Source organism: Castanea sativa, chromosome 3 (assembly GCF_040712315.1).
Source record: "Castanea sativa cultivar Marrone di Chiusa Pesio chromosome 3, ASM4071231v1".
NCBI lineage: Eukaryota > Viridiplantae > Streptophyta > Magnoliopsida > Fagales > Fagaceae > Castanea > Castanea sativa.
In genome coordinates, this window is record NC_134015.1 from 21,715,792 (window position 1) to 21,737,293 (window position 21,502).

At 32.2% G+C, this 21,502-nt stretch overlaps 1 protein-coding gene across 1 annotated transcript; it reads left to right on the plus strand.

The window, feature by feature from the left end:
- Window positions 1-2,913: 2,913 nt before the first annotated feature.
- Window positions 2,914-4,241, plus strand: LOC142629859 (uncharacterized protein At4g22758-like). The gene is made up of 2 exons (XM_075803903.1): window positions 2,914-3,640; window positions 3,801-4,241. Exons 1-2 carry the CDS (start codon window positions 3,400-3,402, stop codon window positions 3,998-4,000), a joined length of 441 nt encoding a protein of 146 aa, XP_075660018.1. The 5' UTR covers window positions 2,914-3,399; the 3' UTR covers window positions 4,001-4,241.
- The last annotated feature ends 17,261 nt before the right edge of the window (window positions 4,242-21,502 follow it).

The window sequence follows — 21,502 nt, forward strand, 5'->3', positions numbered from 1 at the left end:
GCAAAGCTGTTACATTAACTACGGCAGACAGATACAATAAAGACAATAATGAAAAATTCCTTTACGATTCAGATAAAATAGATAATGAATTTGGTAAGGAGTGCTCGTTTTACGAAACAACAACAAAAGGGTAGATATTGAATAAACAACAATAAGCTTATTAAGAGAAATAAATGTCAGTCTGCCGTATTAAGTTACGTTGCCAAGTCTGAGTCAAGAAGGGGAATCACCTATTCAACACGACTAATCTCTCAGAAGGGGAGATTAGCTGCTTTAAGGGGATGGGCCTGAATGACTTGAATTCAGTGAGGTCCTTCTCCATTACCAGAAAGTATGGGTTGGAGAGGGAGAGGGAGATCGACCCATTCGGTGCATGCCTACCACTCTGTTCTCTCTCTGTTTTTTTTACTCTTCTCTCTATTCCCTGGTTCTTTCCTTTCTATTTTCTATCAATTCTTTCTCTCTCTTTTTTCCTTTTGTTTTTACTTTTACTGTCCTTTTAATTCTAGCGATTATCCTTCCAGAGGTTGCTCCCCTCTCTCGCCGTGCACAGCAAAGGCCCTTATATAATGCCAGCCATGCTTGGCTTTTACCATTTTAACCCTTAATCGCTTTTTGTCTAATGTGGGTGTCCTTGCCAACTATTACTGACTAGCCAATCACCCAGCCAGCACCACTTATCTGCACTGGCCGCGCCACTCCACCTCACCAAACAAAGAAGGCTCTTTTGTTTGCTTGCTTGTCGTGGCACTCTTACCTACCACGATGTAAGTACTCTCCTTCTCTCCGTCCTTCATAGTATGCACCTAGTGGTTCCAACTCAGTTTTGCCTCTTTTGGGTAGTATGTCATTCCAGCAAGACATTGCCTCCAAAAGAGCTTGAGTAGGAAACACGAAAATGAGTTTTTCCCCTCCCCACCGCCAGATGATGCCCTCTTACCTCTGACCCATGACCTCACCACTTCCTGTATTGGCTGGGTACAGGCTAGTGGTGTTTGGGTCTTGCGTGTACCTTACCTCTATGCTCATCTAAATTCTACCCGCTACTCATGTATCTGTCGAGGTCTGGAGGTCCATCTGCCCAGTCTGTTGTTCATCTTTGACTTCTTATGGCGTGGGCTGCTTTCCCTGACTTCTCATTTATGGCTTGCTTCTTTCAAGGGCTGGGCCTTGCCTGATTGTGGGCTATTCCATACTTTTATTCTCAGCCCTTATTATTTGTTTCTTGCCGCATCATTCTGTTATGTATGCCATGAGGTTTGCTTGTCCCAGGGCTGCTGGGCCTTCTTGGGCTTTACTGTTCATCCATTCTCTAATAGCCCAATAAACTCATTGGGTCCTATACCACTTGCAGGCTCCCTCATCCCACCTATTTTCCTTTGGGCATCCTTGGCCCGTTTACTTTTCTTGGGGCATCTTCAGCCCTTTCCAATTTTATGCTTCCCATGGGTTTTTGCTAACTCCTTGGGCTTCCTTGGCTCAAGTACTTCATACTTCATCTTTGGGGTTTATGGATTCTCCATTGCCCCTTACTCTCTTTACTTACATTGTTTTGGGCCTGCTATAACAGCTATGGCCCATTCTCACTTTTTTACATTTACACTGCCTATGAGTTGCTATTTCTTTCTTCCGAACCGTCTTAGGCCCATTTACTTGCTTTTATGGACCCATGATCCATTATTCCTGCCACTTGGGCTTTAATGGTATTTCCATCCTACTCTATTTTGCCCATGTTTTTGGGCTTTTCCTCCTGCTGGGCTTCTAAAAAATAAGCATCTACAACTATCATTGGTTCAGTTAACTCAATTAGTAAAGTCTCTTACTATCAAATAAAGGACTTTAGATTAAAACTCATTTATGTCTCACTTAGATGATAAAATAGTAATTATCATGAAGTGAACATAAAAAATTCAAAACATTTCATATCTCGATATATTATTTCAAAACTCCACTTACCAAATATACAAAAAGTTAATATTGGATGATCTTCTTAAAACTTTGATAACCTACTCTAAACCACCCCCAAGGGTAACAGAGGAGAGACCAATTCCATAAATAAATACTTAATGCAAAATAATATAATTCCATATGTAAATTTTTAATAATTATTTAAAAATATGAATGTCTAATAATAACATATTTAGACAAAAAAAATCATATTATCTTAAATTTTCTGTGCATGTAGGGATAGGGGAAAAATGTAATTTCCTTTATAAATAATTTGAAGGCTTAAGTGTGTTTGGCTTTGCTTAGTTCTGGTAGCTTATTTGCATAATATTTTATCAAAAGATGTAATTTTTCTTAACTTTTATGTTAAATGTGTTACAAAAAGCTAAAAGTTAGAAAGTTGCAAATAGTTTGTTTGGAATGAGTCTTTTTATTCAACTTTTAGCTTTTATATACAATGTTTTTAAATTTTCACTTTTTTCTCACCTTTTTTTTAAAATATAAGTGTATTTTATCACATTTTTTTTTAAATAAACCTAAATAAATTAATGCCAAACACATTCTAAAGCAGCGTTTGGATACTGCGTTTCAACGTCTGCATTTTTTTTTCCTGGACAGCGCCTCGTGCATTGTTTATTGTACATGAACAGTATATTTAGACTTATGAACAGTGTTAAACGCGTGAACTTATAACTTCTTTATTATTATTTTATTATTTTTAATTTTTAATTTTCAGCAAAATAAACGATATCCAAACAAATTTTAATACAAACAGAAAAACAAAACTTCCCGAGAGAAATAGAACCGGCACAGAGTCGGTGCTAAATTAAAAGTTAAAACAAATCCATTATTTAAATTAGAGAAGCAAACCCTAATACAAACTCTAATTCCAGTTTCCAAACACAAGCCCTACACCGTAATAAAGCTTTAACTGTTAAGCACCTCTCTCTCTCTCTCTCTCTCTCTCTCTCTCAATTTATTTAAATAACGCCAGCCACACTCTTCTTTTTCCTTCACACGCACAGCAAAAACAAACCAAGCAAAAGCAAAAACAAAGACCCAAAATACCAATCGCTCTCTCTTCTCAGAAGGATTCACTTCTCAAATCTATCTCTTTCAAAACAAAAATTGAATCACAGGTTATTGTGAATGGTGGAAATCTCAAGTAGTAGCAGTTTCATGCGCTCCCTCTCCCAAACAAGGGCGAGCGCTGCAATCGCTTTCGCTTTTGCTTTCGGATCTTGCAAAGAAGGCTGGTACTACCGCTGCCTCGGCGTCGACCCGTGAACTCTCAAACACCTCAAACCCCTCTTTGCAGTTTCTGAATTTCTCGTTTATAATTTTGTTCATTCTCCAACAACATCTCAAAATTTTCCATTAGATTTGTTCTAGTTTTTTTTGTTGTTGTTGTTGTATTTGTGGGTCTTTGTTTTTTTTTTTGGGGTTACAAAGATGTTGCTGTACAAGCCAAAGAAGAATCAGACCGCCGCGAACAAAGGCGGTAACCGGTTGTTGATTAGCATAACCGTGTTAGGGAGTGCCGGTCCGATCCGATTCGTGGTGAGTGAGGACGAGCTTGTCGCTGCGGTCATCGACACCGCCCTCAAATCCTACGCCCGTGAGGGTCGCCTTCCGGTTCTCGGTTCCAATCTCAATGATTTCATCCTCTACTGCCCAAATGCTGGACCTGAAGGTATTTCTTTTTCCTTTTTTTCCAAACCCATCTCTGATTTTCATTGATTTTCAATTTATTGTTGTTCTTTGATCATAAAATCGAAAACCCATTTCAGTTTTGATTCAAATTTGGATTTTTGGGTAATAAACTTTGTTTTGTATTATGAATATGATTGCAGCGTTGAGTCCATGGGACACAATTGGATCACAAGGAGTTCGGAATTTCATGCTGTGCAAGAAGCCCCAGCCAGTGAAAATGGAAGGAGATGAGGAAAGATCGATGCAGCAAATTTCTAGCAAGGGGAATGGGAATGGGAGTGGTGGGAGTTGGAAGGCATGGATCAACAAGTCCCTCAATCTCAAGATTTATTCCCATTGATTAAATTTATCATTATTCCTCACCTCAACTAAATCTAAATGGTGATGATGGAGGAAAGTATTTATATGCTTTTGTTTAAGTTTCATTTCTGATTATTTCAGAAATTATGTTAAAGCTTCGATGCTCATAGACATCTCTGTTTGTTTTTTGCTTTCGAAGTTGATGGTTATGGTGTGTGTTGGAGAAGAACTTGCAATTGTTCCTCACAAATAAAATTTTGAGGTTTTGGTTTGAAATAAAATTAGTGTTTTTTTTTTGTTTTTTTATTTGGTAAATGGGTTCGTTGTTTTTGAGATAGTATATAAAATTGGCCGCTGATTCTGGGAATATTGTGAAATTTATATTAAACTTTGAAATGTCCGGAGACTGCGTATAGATTATTGAGGTCAATTTATTAATAATAAAAAAAATCAAATTAGATTGTTGGTCAGAGCCCACATGGGATGCTTTCAAAATTTGCTTTCAAACGTGGCAAAATCAGAAGAGCCACCAGATAAGCCTAGATTTTACCTGGGGTAGTTTGCCCAAATTTCCTGGAAATTTCCTGGGGTCGTTTATCTCGGTTGGTGGAAATTCTGCTTTAACTAAAGTTGAAGATAATAACCTTTAACTAAAGTTGAAGATAATAAAGGTTAAAGGATTATCTTAACGGAACTGATGGACTAAGGATATTAATTTTAAAAAAAAATTTAAAAACTTTTTACAATATTATTTGAAACTTTTTATGCTTCTTATTAGAGTAGTATAGAAAAATATCTAGAATAATTCATTAATAAACATGAATCCTAACATTGTTGAAGTCTGTTTTGATTTTTGAACGCAACTACTAGTGAGGATTTGAATTTGTACCCAAAACTTGGGCACCAATCTTGGGTTCTCCAACCACAGCATGTGAGTTATTCCATTTCTACCTTTTTTACAAAAGGATATGCGCATATCCTGATTTCTGAGGTCAACAATAGGCAGCTCGTTTTGCTTTTGCAGTTTCTGTGAAATACGTGGTAAGAGCATCCACACCACCCACCAACCGAATTTGTTAAAGAAAAGTACCCATTTATAAGCCATTAAAAAAAAGCTTGGGGGGTACCGAATTAGACGCAAGTGATTGACTAGCCTTTGCAAGGTACAGTGCACTCTCGAGTTAGGGTTTAAAACTAATTGGTTGGTAATGGTAGGTGTATTTTCTTGGGTTTTCACTTTCTTAACTGTGGGATCTGTTTGCAAACAGTTTATTTAGTTTTTTTTGTTGAAAACTCTTTATGAGGGGGAAAAAATGAAATTTTAAAAAGCTGTACATAAAACCTAAAATTTAAAAATTAAACTTAGAGTCTGTTTGGATATCGCTTATTGCTGAAAATTAAAAACTTATTGCTGAAAATTAAAAATTTATTGCTAAAAATACTGTAACAAAATAATTTTTAAATTATGAATAATACCTGTGAGACCCAAATTATAAGTTACAAACGCGTTTTTCCATACAAGTTAGTCCGTGAACAATGCACGAACCAGGAAGAAAACGCAAATAAATGGACAAAAATGCTATGCAAACGCATACTTATAAGCTTATACTAAACACACTCATAGTATTAGTTTAAAAATTCATCCTTTTTTTGAATTGTAATAAACTATATCAGGCGTTGTTAACGGGTGTTCTTATGGAATTTTTAATTAATTATTTTTTTAAAACATTAATATCATTTTTATGAAAAATATAAAAAAATTAATTACTTTTTTTTCTCATAAAAAGGTTCTAAAAATATTTTCTATGGGTTGAAGACATCTATTAACTTTTCCTAACCATATTTTCTAAGGAAAAAAAAGGCTTTTAAGGTTACTTGCTTAAAGCAGAAGTCTTAGTCTTCGTTGAGTAGCTCCTCCACGAGTACTAACCAGATCATAGTAAAAGGATTAATGCATGCATGTCAAAGCATTGAAATTAAAAGGTGCTCATGAAAAATATGGCAATTTTAATAAAAAATCATCATTGCCCAAAGGTACACTTTTAAAAATAAAATAGTTTTCCTTATCTGGTGACACTGGCAGCTCTACTTGCATGTGAGGGTGGTCCTCACTTGTCAAAAAAAAAAATTATATATGCAAAAAAAATTTATATAATTCTTAAATTATGAATAGTACTCGTGGCACACAAATTATAAGTTACAAACGCGTTTTTCTGTACAAGTTGGTCCGTGAACAATGCACGAAGCTAGGAAAAAAACGTAAACGCATGGACAAAGACGCTATGCAAACGCACACTTATAAGTTGATACCAAACACACTCATAGTATTAGTTTAAAATTTCATCCTTTTATTGAATTGTAATAAACTATATCAGGCGTTGTTAACGGGTGCTCTTATAGAATTTTTGATTAATTATTTAAAAAAAAATTAATATCATTTTTATGAAAAATATTAAAAAAATTAATTACTTTTTTTTTCTCATAAAAAGTTTCTAAAAATATTTTTTATACAAATGGCCTGAAGACATCTCTTAACTTTTCCTAACCATATTTTCTAGAAAATAAAAATAAAAAGGCTATTAAGGTTACTTGCTTAAGGCAGAAGTCTTAGTCTTCATTGAGTCGTTCCTCCACGTGTACTAACCAGATCATAGTAAAAGGAGTAATGCATGCATGTGAAAGCATTGAAATTAAAAGTTGCTCATGAAAAATATGGCAATTTTAATCAAAAATCATCTTTGCCCAAAGGTACACTTTTAAAAATAAATATTTCTCCTTGTCTGGTGACACTGGCGGCTCTACTTGTATGTGAGGGTGGTCCTCACTTGCCAAAAAAAAAAGTTATATATGCAAAAAAGAAAAATTATATAAAAAATTATTTTAAATTAATATACTCTAGGGCCACCAAATTATTGTATATATATATATATATATATATATATATATACTTTTAAAAAATATATTATTTACTAAATTAACCTATTTTGATCACCCTAATAAAAATGTTGAACACTTTTACTTGAGACTCATAAGAATTTGAGTTCAATAAATATAATAGTAATGCTACATTCATAACATTTTCATAATAAATCTTATGTGGTAAGTTATTACTAATTCTAATTTAGGTTCAATATTGACATGTTTTACCCACTAATAACAAGCTAACAACTTGTTGTATAAGATTTGTTATGAAATTGTTGTGGTCACTTTATTATTCTCATATCAGCATTTTCAATTTGCACTTTATCTTTTATTAGTCTATTTTTTTTTTCATTGTTAAAACAAAAAATTGTAATATTTCATGTATTTGCCAGTTTTTTTTTTTTTTTTTCGTGATGGTAATATATTCACATTGTCTCTTTATTAAATTTGGTTAATGATCACCCTAAAAAAAATTTCTAAAGTCGCCAGTGACACTCATTTTGCTACTTAGAATTAATCAGTTTCTTTTATTGGGACGGGTCAAATAAGCTGTGACAAGTATGACATATCTGCTTTTTTTTTTTTTTTAATAATTTTATGGGAGACATATCTGCTATAGGCATGATTCCAAATGAGAACAAAAGGGTGATATGGGTATGGGGTGTTAATCATGTGATATAACTTGCTTTCCCAGTTTGGCTCCATCTCCATGTTACCTACAATTATCTCAAACTTTTCACCTATGCCTGCCTTTAATACTTTAAACCTTTGAACACCATAAACTATGGCCTCAGTGCTTCCCCTTAATTACATTTTATATAATTAGGTAACAAAAAAGATATAAATATATAATTTCCAAGCAGTCTCGAGAACTATATATACTAAAACTAAAGAATTATTCTAACTTTTATTTAAATAAAATTAAAAATATATATATTGTTAGACATATTATAACCCAAATAGCCCATACCAATTGTAGGCCCATGTACTTGTAGAACAAGCATATTAATCTTATATTAGTCTATGGTTAGGGTTAGTCAAGTATTCTCTAGTATATAAACCACGAATGTCTGGTGACACTCATTTTGCTACATAGAATTAATAAGCTTCTTTTATTGAGACGGGTCAAATAAGGCGTGACAAGTTTGACATATTTGCTATTGGCATGATTCCAAATGAGAACAACAGGGCGATATGGGTATGGGTGTGAATCATGTGATATATAACTTGCTTTCTCAGCTTGGCTCCATCTCCATGTTACCTACAATTATCTCAAACTTTTCACCTATGCCTGCCTTTAATACTTTAAACCTTTGAACACCATAAACTATGGCCTCAGTGCTTCCCCTTAATTACATTTTATATAATTAGGTAACAAAAGATAAATAAAGATATAATTTCCAAGCACTCTCGAGAACTATATATACAAAAACTAAAAAATTATTCTAACTTTTATTTAAATAAAATTAAAAATATATATATTGTTAGACATATTATAGCCCAACTAGCCCATACCAATTGTAGGCTCATATACTTGTAGAACAAGCATATTAATCTTAGATTAGTCTATGGTTAGGGTTAGTCAAGTATTCTCTAGTATATAAACCCTACATTAAGTTTATTGTAACACAAACACTTAATATAATAATTTGTAGTTGTTAAGAGCTTTCTCACTATGATGGTAGGACGTTAGGTTGAACTATGGGTCCGTTTGGAAACAACTTATTTTGCTGAAAACTGAAAAAAGTATAGCAAAATAATTTTTAGATGTTTAAATAGTATTGTGGGACCCATTTTTAGTTAAAATTTTAGTGAGAAAAGATGTTTGTGGGTTCCATGAACAGTGCATGAGACCCACTAACAATGCCATTCTAGTGAAATGTGTGGACATTCAAAGTGGTAGTGGGTCCCATGCACAGTGCACGGGACCCACTGGCAGGTATGTGTTCACGTGCTTCTAGTAAAAAAAAAAAGAAACGCAGACGCAAAATGCGCTATTTTTCATCTGAATCCAAACCACACATATTTAAACCTTTGTGTGTGCACTCTCTTTTATACTTCTGCTCATCATTCAATTATCACACACAATCACACAACAACTTTCACATATATAAAAATAAAAAACTAAAGAAATAATAATTGACAACATTATTTCCAAGAAAAGTTTAAAAAGAATATTAACTCTCAAAATATCGATCCGCACATATAATATCACACAAATTATTCTAAAAGAAGAAGAAGAAGAAGAAGAAGAAGTGAAACAATCTATGGGGGAGACTTTTTTTTGCTAAACAATCTATGGGGGAAGACTTGTTAATGATACTCATCTTTATTATCATAGATTTATGTTTTTGTCCTAAAGGTGGAGATAGGAAAGGTTCTTTATATTTTCTTCTTTCGAGTTGGCAAAAATGGTCTTCAAAATTTTTTTATTTTCCCTTCTTAATTTAAAGGTCCTTTTCAACGACGTTGGAATTTAGATTCAAACACATATAATGTGAGATTGAGGCATGAGGCGTGGCAATTTTAGAGTGAGAGAAAAATCTAGTCATATATCCAAATATCCTTTTTGGGGCAGGAGGTCAGTCATTTTCCACTAGAAAGACGGGAACTTTATTAATTATTATCCACACATCTTTCTTCTATAACGGTACAAACGTATTGTACGAACACAACAAGATGTATGATTATATTATGGGGTAAAGCGCACCTACTTGCCGTGCAACTATCTTCTTCGCCCTTTTCCGGCCTTGTTTTTATTTCCTGTTCTGGCCATGTTATGTAGGGCCCATAATGTGAATTATTGTTTCCGACCTCCTTTCTCTGCCCATGCTCTCCCCTCCATTTTAATATTTTAAGGTGTATTTGGAAGTGTGGATTTTAAAAAGAATGAAAAAAAAAAAAAAAAAAAGGTGCTACGTCTACAATATTTTTACAACAAATCATAGGTGATTAGTTATTATTGGTTCAAATTTGAACCTAATACTAAAATTACTTTTTTGCCCCAACAATAACAACCAGTAACATCCTGCCACTTAGGATTTGTTGTAAAAATGTTGTAAAAATGTTGTGGACATATCATTTCTCAAAAAAAAAAAAAGAGAAAATGAAGAGGAAATTTTTTTTAGAGGGTGTTTGGTTGAGAAGGGAAGAGGGAAAAATGATAGTGAAACCCACCTAAGCCCACCAAAAATATTTCTCTTCAAAATGGAGAAAAATCTGATGGGTGAATGACAAAAATGTTGTGTTGTGTTGTGTTGTGTTGTTGTTTTTTTTTTTTTTTTTTAATTCCAGATTTAATAACTATTTGATTTTTTATCTCATTTTTTTTTTCATTTGCTTTCCTGGGCTTCAGTACTCTTGCTAAGTGTTTCTTTTGTTCTCAATCTTTTTTTTTTCTTTTTTGGTTTAGACAGGATTTTTTTTAATAAATTTGGGTGATTGTGTTTTTTTTTTTTGAATTTTTTTTTTAAATTAGGCATCATTTTTTAACAATGCATATATATATATATATAAATTTAATTGTAGTAGATAATTACAACTCCACTTTAAAAAAAATTAAAATTTTGCTATGTATTTTGAAAATCTAGCAATTAGATTATATATTCTTATGTTCTTGATAATAAATCAAATTTCATACCAAGAGAATCTTATTTACTATGCTATTTAATTCATAAACTTATTTTTTAAGTATAATTTTAAACTACAAAATCTTGAAAAATATTTGATTAATGACATAACTATTGATCATTGAATTTTGATTTTCTGAAAATTTTGCAAGTATAAAGAATACAAGAAGAAAATTTAATTCAATAGTGAATTTGTCAAAATTCACATCAAATAAAAAGTTATTGAATAAATTTGTAGACAAAATTTATCCATAAATTTATCTCATATTTTTAAATGTGTCACTTCAAACCTTATACTCTTATTATCATGATAAATAGTTATAAATTATGAAATATTTGAAACCATAAGTGGGGTTTTGTTTGAGACAATAATTAATACTATTTATAAGAGGGTTCCTCTCTTTCAACTGAACTTTTATGTGATTCAAAAATACTCCAAAAACTTTAGCTTTAATAGGTAAAAAACTTGAGGACAATCCGGTAAAAATATTTCTCTAATTCCACTTAAAATGCCTACAAAATAGGACATTTTCCTACTAATCCGTGTCTTCAAAACAGACTTATTCAAAAAAAAAAATTTTAGGGAAATTATGACAATAGACCAAAAAAAAACCGCACGCGCAAAACGCGTGTGATAAGATTGGTAAAAATATATGGGTTTGAATTGGCAACATTTACAATTATGGAATTTAATTTATCATAAGAGTAAAACTATAGTTTTTTTTTTTTTTTTTTTTACCTCATCTTTTTGTCTAATTATACCTGTAAATATTAAGTAAGACTACATTCTAGTTCAAAATTCATTATTTGTTCCCTTAAATCAAGGTGCCTAATCCCTACTAGCATTTTATCACGAGTAGGATTTTCTCGAGTTTTTTAAGAATTTTAAAGTGGGATTATCCTAAAAGCTTTAGAAAATCATAATCCCATGTAGATGAGTAAAGGATCATCTAGTGTTCTCGTAAGTCAATTAGGAACATTAACAAGGTAAATGGATGAGCTGATCTTGTTCGTTTCCCGAGACACCTAAGTTTGCAGGGAAAGTGATCCAATTCCCGAGCCCAACAACCAGATGACAACCATTCGGTAAGGATGACCTCCAAATTGGTAATCACAATCCATGAAGCAAATGACCTATATCTGCAAGAGTGTATTGGTCTCAAGGCCTAGATATACGTTGTCCCTTAGGGTTTTTGGTTGGGATGAAATCAAGGAAGTCAATACCGTACCGGAGGCTGTACCGGTTTGGCCACCGGTACGATATATTTCGGATACCGGTCAATACCGGTGTACCGTTTCGAGTTTACCGCTATTTTATACACACACACACACTAAAATCTTTAGAACCATGTTTATAAACATATAATATTTCACTTATATTATAGTAAATATAAAAGTTTATTATAAAATATTACCTCAATTCAAAACAAATTATTCATAGTTTTAGACTTTAGTATCAAATAAAAGAAAAAAAAAACACAATATAAAATATAGAAAGCTTAGTTGTTCATTGCATACTAAGAAAACAAATAATACTAAGAAGTTAATGTAAATAAGTTACCATTATGCCTTTACAAAAATTCAAAAATTATAAAACTAAAAAAAAAAAAAAAAAAGCTTTTTTCTGTACCGGCCGGTACGCCAGGTACTGGCCAGTATTGCCCGAAATTGGCCGGTATGGCCGGTACAGCCGGTATTTTTTCCGGTATAATATAGAAGTGTACCGGTACCGGTGCACTGGCCGGTACCTGTACGGTATCGGCCACACTGGATGAAACAAGAAGCATAGAAAAATAAATGAGAGGAAATTGATTTTATGAGTATTTGGTTAGAAAGAATGGGACGATGGAAAATTAGTAGGGTCCAGGTGTTTTCTCCCTTAGCCCAAAAAAATTATATCTCCCAAATTTGAAGAGAAAATAGAGAGGAAATGAATAATTATAATCAATAACTAAACTACCCTCTTCCTCAGAGACGACCCAAGGGGCGAGCCCACTAGCCCAAAGAAAAAAAAAAAAAACTTTTAGGCCTCCCTGCCCAAAGAAAAAAAGAGAAAAAAATTTATTGGTTAGCTGCACTTCCTTCTTCCAAAAACTTAGATTATGTTTGATAACAGTTTTTGTTTTATATTTTCAAAAACTTGTTTGTGAGAATATTTAAAAAAAAAAAAAATTTCTTGTATTTTTGAAATAAAAAACATGTTTGGTTAGTTGAAATTAAAAAGATAGTTTTTTGAAAAAAAAATAGTAAATTCTAAAATATGTTGTTATTAGGATTTGAACTCTCAAGCTAATTCATTAAATGAGACAGATTCATTAAATTAAATGCATTTTTTCATTGACTTTTAAAAATTTGAAACTGAAAACAATCTTTTGCATATTTTCAATTTCCTTCACAAATTGAGATTTGAGAACATTTTTTGTTTTTTGTCTATTTTAGGTTGCCAGATAAGTTTTTTAGTTTCAAAAATAAAAATAAAAAATTGTTTTTGGAAACAGAATATAAGGGGAAAAAGCAATTACCAAACATACCCTTAGACCCCTTCCCTTTAAATTAGCCTAGCCCAATTAGCAACTATCAAACTCAAAAACTTAACCAAAAATAAAAAATAAAACTTTAAAATAAAAAAAAAATTTCCTAATTAGTCCAATATTAGAATGCTAGCATCAAGTCTTCTAAATAATAAATATTTAGTATTTAGAACACCAAATACCAAAAACACTATTGTGCGAGACATTTCAAATGGTATATTAAAGTAGTAAAAGTAATTTTTGGTTTGCAATTTTTTTTTTTTTGCAACAGCTAATACTCTTAAGAAATAATATTATATTGTCTTTGTTAGTAGATGATTACATCTTAATGTATTAAGAAATAATAATTTTATGCATTTATCTTGGTTGATATTTAGTAGATGATTACACTTCGAAACCCTAACTTGAAATCCAAAGTCCACCCCTGTTCCTCCTCCTTTTACGTGTTGGATCTATTAGATGCTTCTTCTCCTTTCTTTTTGCTTTCCTAGGCTTGAAGGGCCTTTTTTTTTTTTTTTTTTAGCTTTTCCCTTTTTTTTATTATTATTATTTTGGCGGGCGTGATACAGCATAAAGGTTGTTGTGGCGTTCTTTTGGGCGTGAAACAGCATGGGCGCTTTCTTTTGTTTTTCTCTTCTTTCTTTCTTTTTTTTTTTTTTTTCTTTTTTCTCTCTTTTTTTTTTTTTTCTTTTTTCCTTCTAACTAGGCATGATTTTTTTAAAAATCTTTTTGGCATGATTTTTCTTTTTTGATAAATTTGGATGATTGCCTTTTTTTTATTTTTTAATTAACCATCATTTTTAACAATGACATATGAATAAATTTATACAAATTCATTTTTTTTCTTCCCTCCACTTTTCTACCGCCAACTAAACACAAATAAGGAAAACAAAATCTCTTCTATCCTCGCAAATTTTTATCCTCTCTCCATTTTCTATCCTCTCATTTTTCTACTCCTCTAATCAAACAAACCCTTAAGTAGTTTTCTTGTATGTCGCCTAGTTGGGCACAATTGGCACCCTCTTTAACCGCAATAAAGGTTTGGCCTTGGCCAAAGTAGAAAAGTGAATAAAACGGACCCTTAAGTAGTTTTCTTATGTCTCCTAGTTGGGCACAATTGGTGCCCTCCTTAACAGCAATGATGGAAATGGCCAAAGTAGTTATCTTATATGTCTCCTAGTTGGGCACAATCGGTGCCCTCCTTAACAGCAATAATGGAAATGGCCAAAGTAGTTATCCTTAACAGCAATAATGGAAATGGCCAAAGTGGAAAAGTGAATCATGCCATCATAAGAATTATAAATCCTCACTATCTTCAAAAGAGTCAAGTGTAAAAATTCCTATTACTTAGAGCATACTCAATAAGGTTGCTAAATTGATTAAAAATTCAATTGAGCAACTAATACCCTAAAAACAACTTCTATAGCAAAGAAGACAAAGTTAAAATAATTTAAGTTTGAGTTACATTGAGCTGCTAAAGATAGCGGCTCATTGTAGCTTAAAACTCAAAACAAAAAATAATTTTTTAATGTGGGGTGCTAAAAAATAATATTTTAACATGTTAATGGCTGTGATTGTTGTTTATTGTTTTGGATATTTTATTTTATGTGTTGTTTATATTATTTTTATGTGTTGAATGTTAAGATAAAACCTTTGATGTTGGATGTATTATAAAGTTGGGTGTTAAAATAGAGAAAGTAGCGTTTTAAATTGCTAAAAACTATATTTTTTAGCTTTCTTACTATGAATGCTCTCTCCACTTATTCTTAAAAACACTAACCTAGGTTATTGAAGTTTCCTGGCCGTGTTACATTGGCAAGACCCTAGTTGTCTTGCCTATTTTAGGTGCTTAAAGGTTTGGCATCACAAGTCTTCATCACCAAGGTTGTCATGCAATTTACGACTCATCATCATATGTAATCATTACAACATGCATATGTGTAGTATTATTTAGTAACAAGAAAAAAATGATCATTAATAGGGTTGTCCATAGACATGGGCAAACTGATCCACCAGAAGAATATGAATCGTATCTCAATCAATTCAATGACTATGATGGTTGACAACAGATTTTCTTCCGACCAACAATATTACCAAATTCATGAGGGTTATCACCAAATATAGCAAAGATCTACCACATTTAATGAGATCTTTGCCGAATCTGGCGAGATCTTTGTCAAATCTAGCAAGATTTTCACTGGTGAGATCTCCTCAAAATCCGATAAAGATTTGAACATCTCAACCTCTCCTTGTCGTTAGCCAATGTCGATCAAATATGACCACCACTAGTGAAAAACTTAATCCGTGGACACCCTAAATTATTACTATTTAATAGCAATTAGAATTTTCTAACCCTAATGGATTTTTTTTTTTTTTGTCATCTTTTGTGAACCATTTCCAGGAAATTATTATCTGTAATTTTCTGATATACACGAGACGGCAGGACTACACAGACTCAAAAGATTAATAGGATTTTTTTTTAAGATTCTTGAACACATGTTCTAAGATTCATGACATGTGTTAAACGAGAGGGATGTGAGAAAAGTGAGGTACTAGTCAATTTGTGTGAAAACTAATAGACACTACAGAGATAAAGCATCATACACTCGTGACACATGTAGACTTTCTCAATTTCTAGAGTAAATCCCACTTGGGCATCGGATTCGGAGATGCCACTATTCCTTTGCTCAAAATAAATTTTATCCAAAAACTGTGAAAATTGCTGTCACGAGTAGCCATGTTGTAAATTACAAAAGGGTAGAAACGTTTAAATATCATCTCAACAAAAGATTATTAGCATGTCAAAGATCATCCCAAAAATTTCTCTCTTCAAAGAATAATTAAAGAAATCAAAACATTTTTATATTTAACTTTTTAAAATTATACATAAATTTTAGAGAAACAAAAATTTAGAAAGAGAATTTCAATAAGCTTAACTAACAAATCATTTTAGTGGGTTCCAATTAGCTCAACGGATAAAGTCTCTAATAGTTGAATAAGAGATTTGAGGTTTAATCAAAAGCAGCTGCTATAAGTTGAAACTCTCTATAAAAATAAAAATAAAAATCCTTTTAATGTTGTTATGGAAATTTAAAAATGAAATTCCACAATTTATTAGTTCTATGAATACTGTGATGAACTGAAAAAATTTCTGATTTATCTTGGGGTCCAAATCTTGGTGCGTATTGAAAAGGAAAACGCAAATTTGAGATGGGCATCAATGGGCTCAGGTGACTCTTGTCCAATCACAACGTGAAGTTTAGTCTTTTCCGTGATTGAGTGATTGATTTCAGCCCGGCCCGTTTTCAATTCTACAAAGACTGGGCTAGCCTGGATCTGGATGGTTAAGTAAGAGATGAGTAAAATTAGTATCCTTGGGTTAGCTATTTGAAAACCTGCATTATTATAAGCAACGATTATAAGAGTTGTGTTCTGATTTTGAACACTATTTTTGTAAAACCGTAATTAAAGCGTTTGATAAAACAATGAAAACATTAAAAAAGTATTGTTGTAGAAAAAAATTGCAAGGTGAAAATGCAATTTTTTAAAAAGCACCCATGAGTTGTAATTTGCAAACATTTTTTTTTTTTTCCCGCAATTTTTAAAACGCAATTTTCTTTAAAACGTTAAACCCAGCAATCTTTTTGCCTTTGCATTTAAAATCACACTTTTTGTCTACAAAATCAAAATGGAAAACAAACCATTAATGTCTTCCCCCGTAAGCTAAAGCACTTGCTGTATAGAAGACATCAATAAAACCCAACCCAATTAAAACTCTAATATTTCACAAGTTATTAGGTAAATTGGTTGTCAATAATTATTGGTTATAGTTATAAAAACTTTTATATTACACTTTGTCCACATGTGGTTTGCTCAAAAAACACTTTACCTACCTGTGATTTAAAAATTAACATTTTACCCACCTGAGATTAACTCTATTTCTCTCCCGTTATCCACCTTGGTTAAAAATATAGGTAAATTTGTATTCTTGTTATCTTTTGATGTCTCTCTCTTCTCAAAACATAAAAAAATTAAGTGAAAAAAAATCTAAAAATTAAGTTTTGTAAAAATTAAAACCTAACTTTTATAATTTCTTTTCATGTATTAACTTTTAAATCTTTCATTTTAACACATTCCCCTCTTTCTACTGAACACACACACACGTAAACAAAGCCATTTGTGTGTAAAAATGTTAGAATTCCGTATCCGTTGAGAATCCAACCGGGTTGTTATATGGACCCTTGGTTCGAAATTGTTTGCAATGGAATCAGAGCATTCTTAAAAAAAAAAAATTAACATGGCAGTGCTGAAAATTGCTCTTACTGGTAGAAGCGGTTTGCCAGAGAATACTGTTCGTGTCAAAGGTGGTTCAGTAATCTCTTTGAATCCCAATTGTACGAGTATGAGAACCGGAGTTATGAACCTTAAAGGAAGTCCTTTTACCTTCTCTTATTCCAATAACTTTTTCGTTTCGTTTGGTTGCAACATAATAGCAACAATTGAAGAAACTGATGAAGAGATTGTTGGGTGCAAATCTCGTTGTAACACAAGCTTGAAAAACAGAGCACGCAATTCTGGCTCAGGCTTCAACCACTGCACAAGCTCAATCCCTTTTGGTCTTCAAGCATTTAATGTAGATTTTGTAAGCACAGATAACAAGGTCCTAGAGGGATGCAACTATGCTTTTTTATTAGACAACAGTCAGCCAGAGATACTAGAGTCCATTAAAACTCTGGAAAAATTGGGTTTCACTCCTGTGGTGTTGGATTGGCAGATACATAACTGGACCAATGGTTGGCGTGAGATGCTCGATTCCTTCAACAATAGACGATATTTCCAGTGTGAATTTGACACTTCAAGTTTCAGTTCTTACGGGGGTGACGTGAAATTTTTGCACAACACAATATCAAATCACTGCAACGGAGATTTTCGTAGTGATTTTTGCACAACATAGGCTTTGTTTATGTGTGTGTTCCGTAAGAAGAGGGGAATGTGCTAAAATAAAATATTTAAAAGTTAATACATGACAAAAAATATGTAAAAGTTAGAATTTAACTTTTACGAAACTTAACTTTTAGATCTTCTCTTCCCTTGATATTTTTTTTAGTTTTTTTTATGTTTTAAGAGTAGCGAGACATAAAAGGGTAATAAAAATACAAATTTACTTTTATTTTTAATAGGGGTGAGTAATGAAAGACAAACGGAACTAACCTCAAAGGGGTAAAGTGCCAAATTTTAAACCATAGATAGGAAAAGTATTTTTTAAACAAATCACAAATGGTCAAAGTGTAATTCCTCCAAATAATAATTTAATTTTAATATTTTCGTCACATTTAACTACAGCCACTTGTGGTAACTTTTTTCAAATCTTCCCAAAACAATGAAATATGATTTTACCTTCCAGTCCTTACCTCTTTATATTGATGTAAATGCAGTTATGCAGGGACAGACCCACAGAGGGGGCCCGGGGCCCAAAGGAAAAAAAAATTGGGCCCCTTGCCCAAAGAAAAAAAATTCTTTTAGTGATTATATATATTCTTTTATTTTTAGAGTTGTGACTCAGACTTCCAAAAATTTATACTTTCTTTTAATTAGCCTATCCCAACTAGCAACTATCTAACTCAAAAACAAAATTTTAAAATAAAAAATCTCAATCAGCCTAATATTAAGTTACTAGCATTAAGAGTTCTAAATAATAAGTATTTAGTATTTAGAACACCAAATACCAAAAACACTACTGTACGAGATATTTTAAGTGCTATATTAAAGTAACAAAAGTAAGTTTTAGTTTGTAAAAATATTTTTTTTTAGCAATAGTTGACGCTTTCAAGAAACAATATTATTTTGTCTTTATTGGTAAATGACTGCATCTTAATGTATTAAGAAACAATGATTTTGTGTATTGATCTTGGTTTATAGTTTATTAGTGTTAGGTTCTAAGACTTTGGAACTAAATGTATTAAAACTTTATTTTGTATATGTTGGCAAACCATAATCAAAACAATGAGTCTAGGTTTAAGCTTGCTCAAAATGTTTTTAAGTGTAAGTTTGAATTGAGTGTTTTACAGGAACTTACTGTGTAAATTTACAAGGCTCGATCGATTGAAAATAAGGCTCAATCGATCAAGAATTGTGGATCAGCAAATTCTGCAGAAAGTTCAAACGCTACCCAAGCCTATATGACGTGTAGGGTTAAATGTTTTACTTCAAGTATAAAAAGGAAAAACCCTAGCCACGTTTTAGGAGTCTCTGAATAGCTTTGTATTTTCTCTAATGTGAGATTTGAGAGGTGTTTACCTTAAAACACAAGAAAAACTTTACCAATATCAAGATTTGGTGGTGATTCAGTTGCTGCACAAAGATCTTTCAGAGTACAAAACCTTTGAGTGGAGTCTCAAAGTCACAAGTAGGAAAACTTGTGTTTGGTGCAAATTTAAGAAAAGAAGTAGTTCGTGGACTCGGAGTTGTTATGTGGTCGTGATAGCAAGTTTTCTACACGAGGTAGCATTAGGATGTTAGTGGTTTAAGTCTTATTGTACAAACTTCAATTCTTTCATAGTTGATCTCTTGTTACCTTGAGATTAGTTAGGTTAAATCCTTCCTAGGTTTAATCCTCCCTAGGTTTTTTACTAGTTTGGTTTTCCTGGGTCATCATATCTTTGTGTTCTTTACTTTCCGCATTATATTTGTTTTGCTCACAATTGTTTAACCTAGAATTGAATAACAAACTTATTAATCAACTTTGCTTAATTTTAGGTTAAACATATTGTGTTAAGTGGTTTAAAAATATGGATACCTATTTGGATTTTGTTTCTTCTTATACTTCACCCCCTAACTTGAAATCCCTGCTCCGCCCTTGTGTAAATGTGGTATATATGAAGAAAACCATTTTATTTTCTTGTAAAATTAGACGTAATTTTTTTTCCCTATTTTGCGTCAAAAAAAGGTTTTTGAGTATTGATTTGGGTTGTACATTAAGCTTGCTATGTTATAGATCAATATTTTATAAAACCCAAAGAATAGCGATTCCTTTAGGGGCGGCAGCACTTGAAGGCCAGGGTGGTCACAAGACCACCTTGACCTGAATTTATATATATAATAATGATAATAATTTAAAATTTTATATTTATCTACCCTTCAAAAAAAAATTTGGGACACCCTCAGCTTTTTTTATGCCAATAAAATTAAACTTTACTTTATAATTTGTTCAACTTAACAATATATTGCGGCTTTCAAGAAAAAAGAAGCCCAAACAAAAAATTGAACTAAAATCTATAAAAAAAAAAATTATAACATAGCGAGCCCAAATGTCCAATAGACCCCAAGAAAAAAGCTCAAGATCAATCTGTTTTAGCTTCGTTTGTTTCGATGAAAAACCTTGTGTAAAAATAGTTTTCCATGTTTTCCAGTGTTTGATAGCATAAAAAAATATGAGTAAAAGGAAAATTATCTTTGGTCAACATAAAAAGTATGACTTATTTTTAGAGATTGTTTTCCGTTAATTTTTTTTGGAAAACAACTATATCTCATAGTAAGCTAAATAAAGGAAGTTAGAAGATTGTTTTTCAACTTATTTAAAGTTGCTACCAAACATTGGAAAATGAGATAGTTTTATAGAAAATACTTCTTGGAAAATAACTTATTTTTAAAAAAACATCATTGCTGAAACAAACAAAACGTAGATTGTGTAATTTATGCTTCTTAAGGAACACTGGATTCCTAGATCCACCACTGGATTCCTTGCGACAAAATTGGTTAGGGTTGTAATTATATACGATACCCATGATCCAATTCACGGTTCCCTTTATTGACGATTTTGCTATGATGTGGGTCAATAGTTGTCCTTGAGTTATCAGTCATTTTGTAATAGTATGGTCATTTCTCGTGCAATACTAAAATTTTTGGATTGTCAATTTTTGTTATGATTTAGATTGATAGTTGTCCTTAATTATATTGTCTCATTTTGTAATAGAATGATCATTTATTGCGCAATACTAGAAGTTTTGGGTTGCCAAATACAAACAGATTAATTTGTATACAGTATACACTCACACTTAAACCCCCTATATTTGCTCATGTTAGAATCCATGGCTCTTAGAGAGTATGATAAATCTCCCAAGTGTGTATGGTCCCCCTTTTTCATAATTGGAAATTTACAAATTACAATGAGCAATCTCTCGAGGATAGCCCAAAATATTGAATTATAGACCTACACGAAACCTAAAGTTCACAAGACCAATCCCATAAGATTATAAAAAGTTTTTTTGATAGTTATAATCACTATCCTCATAAGTCTCAAGTTCATGCAGGGTTCACTTCAATCTCAAACGTTAAAGAACGGATTGTTACTAAACTTTCGAGGTGACAAGACAATCAAAAAAAGAGCTCTAGAATAAGACTTGTTGACTAAATTTCTTTGGGAAAAAAAAAAAGCAAAAGACTTTCTTACCTAACAATGAG

Coding starts and splice junctions, on each gene's coding strand:
- LOC142629859 (XM_075803903.1), top strand. CDS start 3,400: ATGTTGCTGTACAAGCCAAAGAAGAATCAGACCGCCGCGAACAAAGGC. Junction 3,641..3,800: donor CCCAAATGCTGGACCTGAAG/GTATTTCTTTTT, acceptor ATATGATTGCAG/CGTTGAGTCCATGGGACACA.